We start from the raw sequence: 17,068 nt of genomic DNA, 5'->3' as shown, positions 1-17,068 counted from the left end.
GATTGCTTAGTTAGCATCGTAAATAGCAAAACGACACCTTATAGTGATTGACAAGCCAGAGGGCCAATCGTTTACGCGATGATCGTTGGCTGATGTTTTTAAGGCCCTACCTCGTGCACAGATGATGTATATTAATATTATTACTTTCAGCGCACCTAATAAATAGTCTTTTATCAGTTAGTAAAGACAGTTTGAAGTAATATTGCAAAAATGTATAAAACAAAACATCCTATTTAGCACCTTTAAGGATGTAAACTATTCATTATTTTTTAGCTCTTTTGAGTCCTTTTTTATGATTTCAGGAACACAACAATTAAGAATGGGCTTCTGTGTCACTAAAGAGAGCTGTTTCAGAACTGTAATGTTATTTAAATAATTACTATACCATTCAGAAGTTTGAGCTTGGTAAGCTTTTTTGTTTTTGTTAAATCTCTTATGCTCACCAGTACTGTATTTATTTGATTAAAAAATACAGTAAAACAGTAATATTATTGCAATTTATAACAAATGTTTTCTTTTTTAATATATTTTATATCCTGTGATGACAAAGCTGAATATTCAGTATCATTACTCCAGTCTTCAGTGTCACATGATCCTTCAGAAATCCTTCAATATTACCTTGTGAGACTCACGTGTATTTCCATACAAAATAAAAACACTGCTGTGTTTGTAACAGTAGTCAGATTCCCTGGTACCATATTATAAAATGTTGATAGGATGTGTATTACATTGTTTTTAAGACACCATAAAACCAACCATATAACCATTAACCACATTACTTTGTTGTCACGAGAAAAAGCAAGACAACAACATTCATGAAACTAGTTTATTTAAATATAATACACAAAATGCCATTAATTCAAGCATTACACTCGTTTTTACTACAAAAATATTATTATTAAAAAAAAATAAAGGATGTTGCATGCTAATATGAAGCCTTTCTAATGAATTCACATTAAGGTTAAAGTTCACACAAACAGAAAATATATACACAAAACTATCTACAGCTGTGAAGGTGTGAAGGTGTGAAAGTGAAGATAAACATGGGAATGAAATGCATATTTCAACATACCCTTGTCCAGAATTAAATTAATGAAGTATAAATAAATCTCTTTTGTGATATTATTAACTGTTCACGTGGCATTACTTTAAGGTGGCCAGGTGCTCCAGCCAATCGCATCAGTTTTCTAACCAGGTGCTATAAAATGTGTTTACTGAATGTTGTAAATGGCTAACTGAGTAACTGCAGCGGTTGGCTGGACTGGATAACAGGGGTCACACTGTGTTCTACTGGCCTGAACTAGTCTGGCTCAGTGGAGGACAAGTGTTACATTCTTTCAAACTTATGAAACACTTACAAGGCGTCTTTGTTTTTCATAGAAGGCGAGTCATCGGATTCTCCCGCTGTTTCTCTTTGTAAATGAAGAATAAATATTTGTTGCCATTTTTTTGTTTCAGGATAAGCATGCCAAAACTCACTGTCTCCCCTTTAGTTCTTTCAGAACAATCAGTATTCTTTGAGGAACACTGCTGTTCCTGATCACTTTCCATGCTCTCTCTGAAATAATATATAAAAATCCTTCATCCTTCTTTACTTCATATTCCTTAAATAAAATAAAAAATAAAAAAAATGTTTTCCCCATCTGTTATCATCTCTATCATTTTTCTAACTCAGAAAAAGACCCCTTAATTCCACAAGCGTTTAGCCGAGTTAATACCGAGGGAGATTATGAGAGATAAAGAGAGCTCAATGAGGGTGTTGTCTGTCTGTCCATTAATGTTAGGTGAAAGACATCATCTTTAGAGGGCCAGCCTCAAATAAATACCAAAATATCCCCAGCATCCACCTAGAAGCCCTTCACACTTCTCACAATAATGCAAATGAGTTCTTCATTTTTGTTTTCTTCACTTGTCTTCATAAAAATGGATATGTTCACTTTAACAGTCCCTGTTGTGTCAAACCTACATTGATTATTCATAGTAAATAATTGTAGCAATAACAGTAACAGACCTCTGCATTGTTAGAAGCATTCTTGGAGAAAAGGCCTTTAGACATTAAAGCAATTGTATGTCCTTTGGTGAAAGTCTGTGGTCATTTGTGTTGCTAGTATTCTCCTGCACTGATACTGGAGAATGGTGCGGTGGTCATAGCAATGATGTGATGTTGCTGTGGTAATGTTCATGATTTAATTTCAATGACTTTGATGAAGGGCAGACTCTTGTTGGTCTGGGTGGAAGGTCTCAGAGGCTTGCTGTGGAGGAGACATAAATAGACTTTGAATGTGTGTGCTTGTATGTCCGTTATCAAGCATATGTGACAGTTTGCATAAAATAATTTGAATGTAGCTATCGGGATAATTTGCATGTCCTACCTGTAGACAATCTGCGCATTGCCGTCTGATGGCAGGTATGAATTTGACCTTTGACTCCCCAGGTAGTAATCCATCTGATCGCGCATTTGTTTGTTCTGTAAGCGAAGCACATTCACAAAGGTCAGACTTCAGGAAACACTCATGAGATCTCAGATGAAAGAGTGAATTCACTAATGACTTTTGTATGCCGTAAAAGGAATATTATTTGATTTATGAAAGAAACATTTGGGGAGCGTTTTCAGCAGTAATTCATGAAATTATCATCAGATGATTGACAGGAGAATTATACTATGGTTGAAAACCGAGAGCTGATTTTTTTAAAATATCAAAACTGAATGACTCTCATTGATTCTTTTTAGTGAATCAAAAACATACAGCACAACCAGTGTAGTCCAATTCCTGAACAAATGACTCTAAAGAGTCGATTCTTTTTAGTGAATCAATCAGACACAGCACAACCATTGTGGCCCAAATGATTCCTGAATGAATGACTCCAATGAGTCAGTTCTTTAGAGAATCAAACACAAGTACAACTGCTTTATGTGTTACAAGAAAATACTATTAGTGTTTCTACTTCAAAATTTCATGTTTATTTTACTTCTTTGTAATTATTTGTGAAATAGAAAATTGTTGCAAATTGTTTTTTTCAGTGTAGTTACAGCAAATTATTGGATTGGACTCTGTGAAAAGTCACAAGTCAATGTAAACACACCTTTTTAAAGAATTGTTTATTTTTAAAGGATTGAAAAATGCTACAGTAAAAGAATAATTTATGGAACCATTAAGGAACTAGAATCAGTCATAGGAATTGGAATCAGAACCAAAATTGTTAGTAATTGTGAATCCCACCTAGAAGTGTTTATATCTTGTAAACTGACCTCTGCCTCCAACATGGCCACCTTCTCCTCCAGCTCTCTGATCACTCTGTCTCTCTCCTGAATCACCATGCGCGAGTTCTGAAGCTAAACGACACAACGATGGGAAGCTTGTATTAGTACGTGAGCCTAACGTGACAAAAGTTCATATGAGAGTGTGTGTTTGTGTGTGCACACGTACCTGTTCAATCATTTGCCGTAGTTTTCTCTGTTGACTCTTGAGCATGTCATCCAAGTGATGAATCTTTTCTTTCAAAATCGCATTTTCCTTTTCCAGCTCTTCTAACCTGTTATATGATTAGGCAACTGTTTCAGCAACACTCAATTGATGTTTAAAGTTAAAAAAGGCAACATTACGTGACAAAACCAGTAAGATCTGTCATAGCCCCCACCTCTCCCTCCCTGCATGGCCCTCCTCCCTCAGTTCGTGCAGCTGCAGGAGTTCGGCTTCTTTGGTCATCAGCTGATCTCTGAGGGTGGAGCTTTCCTGCTCCATGCCGCCCATGAGGCGTTGGAGGTCTTCGATCTGCTTATCCTGCTGCTCCTTGCTTTGCTGAACCTTCTTCAGATACTCACTCTGCTCAGATAACTTCTGCTTATACTGACACGCCTCCGCCTACAAGGACATGAACACAGACAAAAAAGGAATTAAATCACAAATCACAAAAGACACATTTATGTTTAACTATTACACTTTCTGGAATACTCAAATCTGATTTGTCAATTCTGTGGACAAATATTGTTTTGTACAATGAGCCCTAAACTGTATATTTAATCGTTGGCCCTAACAATCTCATACTTCTTATGGGAAGTTTTCAATAAAACAGCTTGTAAACAATTTGTCACCTGATTTTACATTTACCTCAGGAAAGTTATCCAATGTCCATAAGTCATAGAGAATATAATATCACTAAAATTGTATATTTATTATTATATACAGTATATGCTGTATATTTACTTATATTTGCTATTAATGATGGGTTAATGTATGTTAGAAAAAATCTCCAAATTCTGTCAAATAATGCCTAAATATTTAATATTAATTTATTATTTAATATTATTTAATATTTACAGGCCAACAAGTTTTTGATAAAAGCAACCTATGATTTTGATTTTGGATTATTTATTTATTTAAGCAAGTTTTTGATGAAAGCACATTTAAATAATGGAAGATGTATTTATTTATTTTGTAAGCAGTTATTATAAGCAAGATTATTAGGTCACACTTTAGTTTAGGGTCCAATTCTCACTATTAAGTAACTATAAGTATTGGACAGGTCACACACATACACCGTGCTGCTCACGTGTAAACTAAACACCTAAACTAAACAAGTTAAGTGTTACTGATTATTGAAAATAAACAGGAAAAAGTAAAATTAGTTACTTCAGGATGATGCTTTGTGTCTGGGTCCTGATCACTCTGTCAGGGCTTATTTTGCAATAATGAATGGCTGACTGTTCATGATTTTTACATGTATTTAAAGGTGCCCTAGAACTTTTAAAAAAAAAAAGATGTAATATAAGTCTAAGGTGTCCCCTGAATGTGTATGTGAAGTTTCAGCTCAAAATACCCCATAGACTTTTTTTAACTGCTTATTTTGGGGCATCATTATAAATGAGCCGATTCAGGGCTACTGGCCCTTTAATTCTAGTGCTCCACGCCCACGGAGCTCGCACTTGCCTTGAACAGTGCATAAACAAAGTTTACACAGCTAATATAACCATCAAATGGATCTTTACAAAGTGTTCGTCATGCATGCGGCATGCATGCGTCGGATTATGTGAGTATTGTATACTGTTATATTGTTTACATTTGATTCTGAATGAATTTGAGGCTGTGATCCATGGCTAACGGCTAATGCTACACTGTTGGAGAGATTTATAAAGAATGAAGTTGTGTTTATGCATTATACAGACTGCAAGTGTTTAATAATGAAAATAGCGACGGCTCTTGTCTCCGTGAATACAGTAAGAAACGATTGTAACTTTAACCACATTTAACAGTACATTAGCAACATGCTAACGAAACATTTAGAAAGACAATTTACAAATATCACTAAAAATATCATGATATCATGGATCATGTCAGTTATTATTGCTCCATCTGCCATTTTTCGCTATTGTTCTTGCTTGCTTACCTAGTATGTTGATTCACCTGTGCAGATCCAGACTTTACTGGCTGCCCTTGTCTAATGCCTTTCATAATGTTGGGAACATGGGCTGGCATATGCAAATATTGGAACGTACACCGCAACTGTTACGTAACAGTCGGTGTTATGTTGAGATTCGCCTGTTCTTCGGAGGTCTTTTAAACAAATGAGATTTACATAAGAAGGAGGAAACAATGGAGTTTGAGACTCACTGTATGTCATTTCCATGTACTGAACTCTTGTTATTTGACTATGCCAAGATAAATTCAATTTTTCATTCGAGGGCACCTTTAATATAGCAGATGATTCCTTGTCAGAACAACAGAAACAGGAAGTTTCAGTTCAGATTTTTACAGTATCGTTTTGACATCAGCTACTTGCTTAACACTGAAATCCTTCACACATAAGATGCAAGCAGTAGCCGATTACGAAACAGAACATCATCATGAAAGTATGTGCGATCTCACCCCTGCACACACTGTTCTTTCCCAACCTGGATCTGAGCCAGTTGACTAGTGGAAATGTCTGCCACTGTTTTAGTATAACTGAACTCTCACCTTGTCTGAAGACAGTCTAACAAAGGTTCCTTTGGATGCTCTATGTGATCCATAACATTAGGATCCTTGGATGTCATAAAAGAAGTGAATGCTAAAAAGTGGAAGCGACTAACCAGCAGTTTTTCTCTCTCCTCCTGGTGTTTCTTCTCTGCGTCTTGGAGTTGAGCATACAGACGCTTACTGGCCTCCCTCATCTTCTCTTTTTCCTGCTCATCCACACTATCCTGGAGAGACAGAATATAGTGACAAAATGTTAATGAAAACAATCTGGAATTTGTTTGGTGTCAGATGAGTTTGTATGTGTGTTCATGTACTTGTTACATGTGTCTTGCATTAGTTACATAACATAGTGGTTTAAGCAATAGTAGCAAACGGCACTTAATTATAACCAAAATATGTCCCACAAAATATTTCCACTGAAACACGCCCACATCTCTCCCAGCAGTTATTTATAGACGTGTGTGAGCGCAAGATGACAATGTAAGTTAGAGAGAAAGAGGGAGGGATCTACTCTGTATGTGCGTCAACAGGGTGTGTGTTTAAACACTGACGTATGCTGTCATAGCTCAGCTTTTCCATCCATATTCCTGCTCTAACTACCCAGACACACACATCCCATTGGGAGGATAATCCACATTATTCATTCCTAAAAAGAATCTGCTGCCGCCACATTTAGTTTCATCAAGCAACAAAAGACAAGAATGTGAAGAATTTGAGAAACGTTAAAACCTGTTGAACAAATACCAGCGATTAGAACGAACCAAAGATAATTATTGCAGGTGGCTTAACGTGTTTCCCGAGCTATGCGTTTTTGTGTGGTTTCCTGGGTGATTAATTCCTCAATAGCTCCTGGATAACACATAAACTAATGGGTGTTTACTGCTGCGGGTTTGTTGATATGCTTTTTGCTAACAGATTGCAGAGATAAGGGTGTGAATAAGCAATTACCTAAATGATAGAAAAAAACAAAACAAAAAAAACAATTATCACCCAAAGGATACAGATTTTCTAACACAGCACATTATATAACATGACTGCTCTGAAGCATGCTGGTCATTGCAAAACAGACAAATAGTTATTTGAATGGCTATTTGAATGGCTCAAAATAGAAAATATCTTTATTTTAGTATGATAATTAGGGGTTCACAGATATTAACATTCTTGGCGATATTGAAAAGCTGATAATTATTTTCATGTTATGGCCGACAATCAATAAATGGCAGATATTAAGGTTGACAATATTTTATAAAAAAATAATTCAAGCGAATTTTGCCATCACAATATTATAAAGCAACGTATGAAAAATGTAGATATTTGCTAAAGTTTACATTTATCAGTGTTAAAAATTATTTATTTTTTAGGGTTCGATGAAGGCACAGGTAATCTCAATATAAAAATATGGTAAAATGGGCATACTATTTTGTCAAAATATATTAAAAATAAAACACTAAAAGCTAAAAACAAGAGAATTTAGGCATCACAACATTATAATGTACAGTATGAAAAAATTATATTCATTAAGATATTTGCTAAATTTTATATTTAACAGTTTTTTAAAAAAATTCCATTTTAGTGTTCAATGATGGCAAAGGTATTCTAAATATAAAAAGGAGAAATTAGCATGTGTGTGTGTGTGTGTGTGCAAAGCAACATGGCACATAATCTCTCACCTGTCTCTCAAAACCGTTTAGGGTCTGTTTAAGTGCTGAATTAGTAACTTTTCTGGTACCAGGAGCAGATAATACCAGCTGAGGGTGAGAAAAGGAGAGCTAGTTAACATTTATGCTTAATCTAGCTTAGAAGAGCAGACGTATATCTGCAGATTGCCTCACCTTATGTTCTGCTCTGTGACTTTTAGCTGCCATCTGCTCTCTGAGGTTCTTTAGACAGTATCTCACCTGCACACAGTACAACACAGTTAAAACACATGTTCTGAAAACAGCCAAACACAGAAAAGTGGGAAATGCTTCTGAGAATTTTTGCTCTGACCTCCTGTATTTGTGAAACTTCCTCTGAGAGCATCTTTAGACTCTGTTGGTGTCTGGCTTGTGCCTCTTTGCGGTCTTCCAGATATACCTGACAAGTAAATCCAAATATAAAAAAAAAAAAAAAAAAAACATAACATAAGCATTGAAATCACTGATTTCAACACGTGCCTGAATTAAATGTGTTAGAATTTTAGGCTAGTTCTGCCTAGTTTAGGCAGAGCTACAAATTAAATTACTTAGTATCAGATCTAATTATCCTTTTACATTACAGGTCATACAGGTGATGTAATAATGATCAATAATAATTAAAATCTAAAGACACACCCACCTTGATGACCTCACCCTGGTCTTCAGATGGCTTGATCGGATCAGGCTTCAGTGGCTGTCTCTCAGAGGTTGGTTGTACCAAAGCAAAAGCTCTGCCAATTGGCTGGAATGACATGAAAAATACATTTTAAATGCCAATAGTATATGCATAGTATATGTCTATTAACAGCTCTTTTATGTTTTGTGACAACATATAGAAGCTTAATCAGCAGGACTTCCACTTATTTAAATAGTAATATGATGTCTTAATTATCTAGTGTTTTCATATAGTAATTTTTTAAAAATACAAATACAAACTGATATCTCCGATAAAAGCTGATAACCTATACCAGTCTATACGTTTTTCAGAATCAACCTTTACATTTGCATGTCTTTGCAGAAAACAAGGGCCCCTTTCTAAAGTATAAATAACTCTGACACACAAAAAGTAGCAGGAAACCCCTAAAGAGCAGGAATGGACGCAGATGTGGGAAAAGGGACATGGAAAGTTATGCAGTTTCTGGAATCTGAAACAAAGAGCCTCTGGTCCTACAAGAATGTCCCCTGGAACAAAGCCACATGTTCCTTATGTTTATAGAGCTTTGGCAGACAGACAAAGAAAGAGAAATGGACCAAAGGGAATGTATGTGTGGGCATGTAATTCCACTGAAGTTAATCTGAACTGATGCCACAGAATCACTATCACAGCATAACCAGAAATAATCAGGCCGTAAACAACAGTAGAAATAATTAAGCTTAAGCATACAAAAAACAAAACAATAAAAAAAAAAATAATTATCACCCAAAGGATACAGATTTTCTAACACAACACATTATATAACATGACTGCTCTGAAGCATGCTGGTCATTGCAAACAGACAAATATCATGGCTATTTGAATGGCTCAAAATAGAAAATATCTTTATTTTAGTATGATAATTATTCATTTTTTAGGGTTCGATGAAGGCACAGGTAATCTAAATATAAAAATATGGTAAAATGGGCATACTATTTTGTCAAAATATTTTAAAAAATAAAACATTTAAAGCTAAAAACAAGATAATTTAGGCATCACAACATTATAATGTACAATATGAAAAAATTATATTCATTTAGATATTTGCTACATTTTATATTTAACAGTTTTTTTTTTAGTGTTTTTAGTGTTCAGTGATGGCAAAGGTATTCTAAATATAAAAAGGGGAAATTAGCATGCACAATTAAATATCAAATATCGACTTGATATCGACTAACTTTGGCAGACAGACAAAGAATGAGAAATGGACCAAAGAGAATTTATGCGTGGGCATGAAATTCCTCTGAAGTTAATCTGAACAGATTCCACAGAATCACTATCACAGCATAACCAGAAATATTCAGGCCATAAACAACAGTAGAAATAATTAAGCTTAAGCATACAATACACAACTACAATCCATAAAAACTGTATCTGATGTGATCTAAATCTAAATGTACATAAATATGTATAAATATAAATATTGGACAGCAAGTTAAGTCGGGCTCAGTAATACTAACTACTGTCCTGGTATTACACTGGAACATTCTGGTACAACTTCAGCTAAAGCATAAACATCAGAGATTCCATGCAGAAATGGTTTCAAACAGGCATGTATTCATTCTTATAAAACCTTCCCAGAGTCAGAAACACTGAACTCAGTCAAATATATTTTAAAATCTCATGTCACTACCAGATCATCTGCCGCTCATCTATTTTACTACATGTGAAACAGAAAGAAACAGACATTTACCTTCTCTGTGGTGGGCTGCTGCTGGTTCTGCTCGTGGAGAGTCAGTCTGAGCGTTCTGTGCCCGTTCTGAATAATGACATGAAGAGAAGCACAAATGTGAGTGAGGGATGCAACAAAGAGACCGTTATAGAAAGCGAAAGGGTGGGAGCTGTACGGATGAGGGGAACATGTGGGGAGGAGAAACTGAGTAATGCCCTCTGAGAGAGAGAGACTGACTGGAGGCCAATGGCCCATTAAAGTTTGGCATGAGGGTCTGTGGTTACTCAATGCGAAAGAAAAAAAGCGAAAGCGAAAGGCATTTACAGTCCAGTCTCTAGGATATATACAAAGTTTGATTTGATTTGTTCCCCAGCTTCTGGAAAATTCTTGAGCCTTGTAGGCTTTGCCAAAACTTTGTATTTGAATGTAAATTTAAATCGTAACAAAAATGGAGGCGGGATGCCACAAATCTAAACGGAACAATGCACACCAGCGCAGAACGGAATATCACCATGACAACCCAGACACCCATCAACAACATAAACTATGTCTGTTGGACACAGGAAGAGACAAAGCAGAGACTATAAAGCTTTGGCAACACAAACAGATCAGAGGAAACACTCTAACGATAACATTCACGTAACCAAATTAAGAGATATTGATGTTAATCTGTCAGAATAAATGTATATGGTTTTCAGGAACATAATCTGATTCAAAAATATTAAACAATGACAAGTGGACCTATTAAACCAACCACAAATCGATGGACAAATGCGTGTGTTTGTGTGTGTGTCCATGCATAAATCTAGAAGAGTCTGCTGACTCTAAAAGTTGTCTAGGTGAGTCACAGTGGGACGGGAAGTTCTAAAAAAAAGAGTGTGTGGCAGACAGCATGCACAAACTGTGACATATTTAACAAACATGTGGGAAACAGGCCTGAACTGACTGTGAAAATGTCCCTGGTCAATAATGGGGTGAAGATCAAGTGCCTAAAAATTCAGAACAAAGGTGACAAAGGACATTACACATTCACATGAGACACATTCCAGTCATACTCTATTAGATTAGTCGTAATTCTTATTTACTGTCATTAGGGCAGTTGTTATTTAAGTAATATAGAAGGCAGTAGAAAAGGGCTGAGTGTGAATGACAAGGAATATAAAAATAGGAGGAGACATGAGTGAATGGTGTATAATGGGAGATGACTGCTACAGTGCAATTGACATCATGTATATTGTAAATAGAGAAATTGCAGTGAGTTCACTATAATAGTACAAAGGTACAAGGACGATATAGTAATAGGTAATAATGAGACAGAATATGAGATACAATAAATGACATTATATGATATTAAGTATGTCATTAAGTAATCAAGTATTCTTTTATTCCTTTCCAATGAAAAGTATCTGTGGCAAGTGCAAAAACATTATTTGTTTTCATACAGTCACCTTAAAAAGGTATACAGAAGATCTAAAAAGTCATGCATTATTTTTAGTATTTAACTATTTTATTATTGTATTATTTGTATTAATATAAATTATACAATTAATATTAATATTATTTTTCTATCTTGTTTTATTGAGATCTTGACTTGAAGGGAAAGTTTGCCCAAAAATTAAAATTCTGTCATCATTTACACTCCCTCAGGTTGTTCCAAACCTGTATACATTTCTTTGGAAGATATTTGGAAGAATCGACTACCATTTGGAAGAATTGACTACCATAGTAGGAAAAAAAATACTACGGTAGTCAATGGGGGACGAGATCTGCTTGGTTACAAACATTCTTCCAAATATCTTCTTTGTGTTCAGCAGAAGAAAGAAATTTATACAGGTTTGGAACAACTTGAGGGGGAGTAAATGATGACAGAATTTTCATTTTTGGGTGAACTATCCCTTTAAAAGTGTTATTGGTTTGGAGGTAACAAAACACATTTTAAAGTGCATCACGGATGAGCGAATTCATTTTTACTTTGATCAGGGATTGACTCAAGCTGAAATAGCTCTGTCTATCAAAGCTATTTTACTTCAAAATCAGTGTCTGACACTTAAGGAAGAGGCTACAACTTTATCAAACACTATATTGACTCTGAACATGTGGTCTATTTTATGGCAACCATCTCAAGGGAACAGGACATCTGTGCGATTACAGAATGATGTTTGACAGATGCTCTTCAATTCTTTGCAGCTGACTGATTTTTTTCTATCGAGGGGAAATCATGAGAAAACATCTTTTGATCTTTTGTTTTGTCGTGATCAGGAGTGGTGGCAGAAGAAGTTTATAGTGCACAGAAACATAATACAAAATTATATTATATATATATATATATTACAGTGTATTACATGCCATCCAGAGGGATTTTAAAATTAGTCTAGTGATGCAACTTTGCAAAGGCAAGATGTCCAAGTAAAAAAAAAAAAGATCTATTATTATTGTTTCACTTAGTAAATCACTAGACAAAACACAGCCACACCTCGACCCACCTGGCCAAAACAACACATTTATCGCAATCCCATAAACGAGACAAAACAACAATTACACCACCAGGATGACGGCAGACTAGACAGAAGGCAACCGGATAGTCAGTATCGACAAAAACATGACAAAAAAATCAACAAAAGTTTGTTTAGGACTGTAAACAAACTCAAAATAATGAATTATGCATTAATATATTTACCTGAGGTACTAACGAAGGAACGTCCTGTGACTGTGTGCGAATCGGGTGTTTCCATAGAAGGCAAAGCAGCGTTTAGAGTCGAGCCAGCCAAGTTCAACACCACACCTCAACCCAAGAAAGCAACAAAGACAACACACACACCTGCAAACTGACACGCACCTAACACAAAATTATCACGCCTGTAATGGGAGAGGATTAAAAAAATGTAAAGGAGTGTAAAGGAGTTTGTGAGGATTCTGCTTGAGGCATCAGAACAACAGGCTATTCATTACAACAGCGTCACAAACAAAAACTCTCTGATAACACAACATAGCTCATTTAGATGGACACATACACACACATACATACAAATACACACACACAAAGCCTCTGGCTGAGCAAACACTGTCACACAGGAATGATCATTATTCAAAGATTATACAATAGCTCTATGAGATTTGCATATTTTATGCACCAAGGAAATAGAGAAAAACAGAGAGGTGGTGGCACTGAGGTATTAGGAAAACAAACAGATGCTTGATAACAGATGGAGAGAGAGCAATGGCGTTTGTTCAATGAAAATCAAACCAGGTCAGAGTGAAACCTGAACACAGGTGTGAGGCACAAAGGGGAGAGAGACACACAGGACATAGAGAGAGGGATGGGTGATGAAAAGAGGGAGATCATTAGAGAACCGTGAGTGGAATGTGTCATTGGATACAGGCCTCTGGACCTCTCAAAGAGACAGACAAAAGACTTGGCTAATCACACAAGCATTTTTCCTCGGTAAGATGTAAAGGTCACGCGAGAAATCTGAATAGCTCCTGAAACCTGAGACTGTAGATAGACAATGGTGACTTTACACAAACACTGAATCTGAGTGAACTGAAACATTAATAATGGCATCGTTAATCTCAATGCTAGAACAAGAAAAACTGTGATTCTTTTTAAATAAAATATTAAGTTTATGAACTTAAATATAAACTTAAAAAACTTTATAAAAAGTACTTTAAATTACCTATAGTAAATAAAAAGGTTATGAAATGCCAAACGTCATTGAATGAATTAATAAAAATTTTAAAAAATCTGCTAAAGGGGTTGTTTTAAATGAAAGTATGCACTAAAATGTTGTTCAAAATGTCTTGCTATAGCAAAAATATTTGCCTAAGTTGCCATCTCTCTCTCTCTCTCTCTCTCTCTATATATATATATATATATTTATACACTAAAATGACATTTATTTTAATTGTCTTAACTTTTGCAACCAAAAAAAAAGCACATTTCCTTCCTTTTAATGCCATTGCACACTACTCTTCTAAAAAATAAATGCATAAATACCTAAAAAGTTTACACTGGTAATAAACGAATGAATTTATTCATTCCTTAATAATCATTATTGCTTACAGTGTTGACAAGACAAAAAAGATAATTTTACCGCAATGTTCTGTGGAACTCTGTCACCTCAAGGCAACACAACCAAGCCCGCTTTTCACATGTGTACAGTACAATGTACATATTTGTTGTTACTTTACTGTATGCACTGTACTGTACTGTATATCACTCTAGGATAAGAACCATAGACTATCATGCAATCTGCTTCATAATGCGAACTTGATGAGAAAGGCACAATTTGTACTTTCACAGAAGCCACATAAAGAGTGAGAAAATACAGGTTTGAAGTTAAATATTTATTGTTTGACTCTTAACCCTCTATGTCAAAAATGAAAGAGGTATTTATGGAGGGAGGGGTAAATGAGCAAAATGGAGAAAGTAAATATACAGACACAGCTGGTTGAACAAAGGTTTTAAATTTTTTTTTTTTTTTTTTTTTTTTTAAAGTGAAACGCCTTACATAACCTAAGGTCATCCGGCTAAACTTGCAAAAACAATATAGCTTTTGTTTGCCTTTTCCTCTCCAAATCATTTTCAAAGAATAAAAGTGAAAAATGAAAGCAACTTTAAACATTTTAAAAGGTTTTCACCCTAATCCTCTGGAGAACTACATGAAATCATTAAAAGTCCTTTCAGAAGAGAATCTGTAAGCATGTGACTCTCTAAAGAATGTATCTCAAATGGTCTTTGACCTTGTAATGCTTGACGAGTCCATTAAAGAGCTTCATGTTGAGAAAGCAGTGAATGATGTTCTGTTTTCATATTTGCAAATGAAATACATGCAAAAGCTGTAGCTGCTGAAAAACATACAGTACGGTGCTTTAAGTCAGACTTGAATGGTCAAGTCAGAGTGAATGGCCATCATGTTAAAAAAAAAGGAAGGAAACAATCACAATGCCACAATCAAGCTAATACTTGAGCTCTATCTCTCTTCCTAACTTCTTGCCCAGCTTCCGTGTAGAAAGCACAGACCTTCCCATTATATAGCCTATATTCTGTGGTACAAAAAGTGGCCATAAAAAGCAAGGGCACAAGGCTCATCAATATGTCAACCTGGATGGAAAGATCAAGTTAATAATCACATAATTCGACATAACACTCTTTATATAGGCCTACAGTAGCCTACTTTATATACTGGTGAATGAACAGACACAGATACAGCTGGCGTTTGGCTTAACTATCCCCAGAAATTCCTCTCACAGGTTATTAGCGAAACCAAATATCAAGTAAGTGACATTAAACCTGATTAAGCATCTGTTGTGCACACAGACAAGGGCAAGTGGAGGCAAAGGAGGTTTAGTGCAGCTTGTCACTATAAATACTGTTAATCAATAAAGAGTCACACTTAGATAATTTGGTTCACAAACTTCATTTTGACGATATAAATGAATGAATGAAGCACTAAACCGTTGAAAAATGTGGTAGAGAAGTTCCCAATCAGGAACAAGGAGCGCATTTAATATTTTACCAGGAAGAAATGCCTCCCGGGGGATCAAAGTTCTCTTTTATGAGTATGTTGAGAAAACGACCCAGAAACCTTTGTCAAGATGTGTCATCATTTTCCCTTAAAACTTAATAGTAGTTATGTATTTATTTATGTTTGCTAAATTTCACTAGTAGCTACTTATTCATACAAGTAGGCTATGTGTAGCCTTTGTTTCAAATAGCCAACCAACTTTATTCAGACCTGTGCAAAGATATGCATACATTTAAAAACAAACAATCAAACAAAGAAACATATTTGATGTTTTATAAAGATAGGAATACAATAAATAGTGAATAAATTCGTAGCCTACATACCATTCTGTCATCCCATCTGATTTCATCAAATGTGCACATACTCCCCATTCGATTCATTTTAGCTTAATGTTTCTACACTAAAAAGACAGTAGTATTTAAGTAACTAAAGTTAATAATAGCAGAAGTTGAATATCCCCCTTGCGCGCGCGAGCTCGGTGGTGTTGTGTTTTGTTTTGTTCTGATCTGATCCGATACGCTGAATAATAAATAGCCTCAGTGCAGACCTCAGCGCGAGCTGAACGGTTTTGGCAGACACTCCCCTCCTCCTCCTTCTTTTCACGGGTTTCTCGGGTCGTTATAACGCGTCAGAGTGAAATCTGTACTGTGACCTCATTACTTCGGCATCTCTCTGCGTTTGTTTCTCCTCAGCCCGCGGGAAAGGTGTCTTGTTGGCGTGTTTCACCTGAGCGACACGATCTCATTCCACTATCCCGAGGTTACGGAAAATTAGGCACTATGATTCGACAGAATATGTCTACAAAGTTAGTCATCTTCTTCAGGGTGATAGCTGGAAAAGGACAGGCCATAAGTTATAAAAATCCTATTAAAAGCAAAAGAAAAGATGGAGGACGTCAAGAAGTGTGACTGCATAAACTACTCAAGGTCACATCAATTTTACATTGAATTTTAAATTAGGTGTAGCCTAAGCTTATTAGGTTAAATGTAAAGTTTGTCTCATAAATATAACAATAATAATAATAAGTAAAAAATAAGAATAAGAAAAAGTAAGAAAAATGTATGTATTTTTATTATCTCCATTTAAAGCTGCAATTATCCAAAATCAGTTTTTGAGCAAGTACATAACCAGCCAGTGTGTTCTCATTATCTTAGCTCGATTCACAACGGTAAGCTTGTAATAATATTTTATAATAAGAGCGATATGGTGGATTTCCGCGGGAAATTCGAGCATGCAACAGTTCGTCTGTGCGTCATTACATCACGTCCGTAAACAGAAAGAAGGAGTCCAGGCTAATCGGTTTTATCACGTGAGGACGTTGCTGGTAGCGGATCATTTATAGCCTTTTCTCACAGCAGCTGAAATAATTAAACTTATCATTTTGATGGTGGATTGTAATCCAGAAAGGTCCAAATGACAATCATCAGTGACAACTGGAGATTCACCCGTAGTCAAAAAGCAAAAGACTTTGGACTGTGGAGTGGATACAGAAATTTAAATCTACAGGTAACACTAATATACACTAAATACACATAGTCACACAATGC

At 35.6% G+C, this 17,068-nt stretch overlaps 1 protein-coding gene across 3 annotated transcripts; it reads right to left on the bottom strand.

Annotated features, from left to right (window-relative positions):
* Positions 1-812: 812 nt before the first annotated feature.
* Positions 813-16,208, bottom strand: tuft1a (tuftelin 1a). 3 transcript variants are annotated; one of them, XM_048152971.1, is made up of 12 exons: positions 15,845-16,208; positions 10,018-10,083; positions 8,271-8,372; positions 7,944-8,030; positions 7,787-7,852; positions 7,625-7,702; positions 6,068-6,178; positions 3,640-3,863; positions 3,429-3,534; positions 3,251-3,334; positions 2,373-2,467; positions 813-2,252 (listed from the first exon to the last, which is right to left on the bottom strand). In XM_048152971.1, the coding sequence occupies exons 1-12, from the start codon at positions 15,899-15,901 to the stop codon at positions 2,180-2,182; spliced, it is 1,149 nt and encodes a 382-aa protein (XP_048008928.1). In that variant the 5' UTR covers positions 15,902-16,208; the 3' UTR covers positions 813-2,179. The 3 variants fall into 3 exon arrangements, with proteins under 3 accessions (XP_048008928.1, XP_048008929.1, XP_048008926.1); XM_048152972.1 differs by lacking the exon at positions 15,845-16,208 and adding an exon at positions 12,674-12,743; XM_048152969.1 differs by lacking the exon at positions 15,845-16,208 and having other exon boundaries at positions 10,018-10,411.
* Positions 16,209-17,068: the final 860 nt, after the last annotated feature.

Source organism: Megalobrama amblycephala, linkage group LG13 (genome assembly GCF_018812025.1).
Source record: "Megalobrama amblycephala isolate DHTTF-2021 linkage group LG13, ASM1881202v1, whole genome shotgun sequence".
Lineage (NCBI taxonomy): Eukaryota > Metazoa > Chordata > Actinopteri > Cypriniformes > Xenocyprididae > Megalobrama > Megalobrama amblycephala.
The sequence above is the reverse complement of the archived record's forward strand: the minus strand, read 5'-3'. Positions and strand labels throughout refer to the sequence as shown.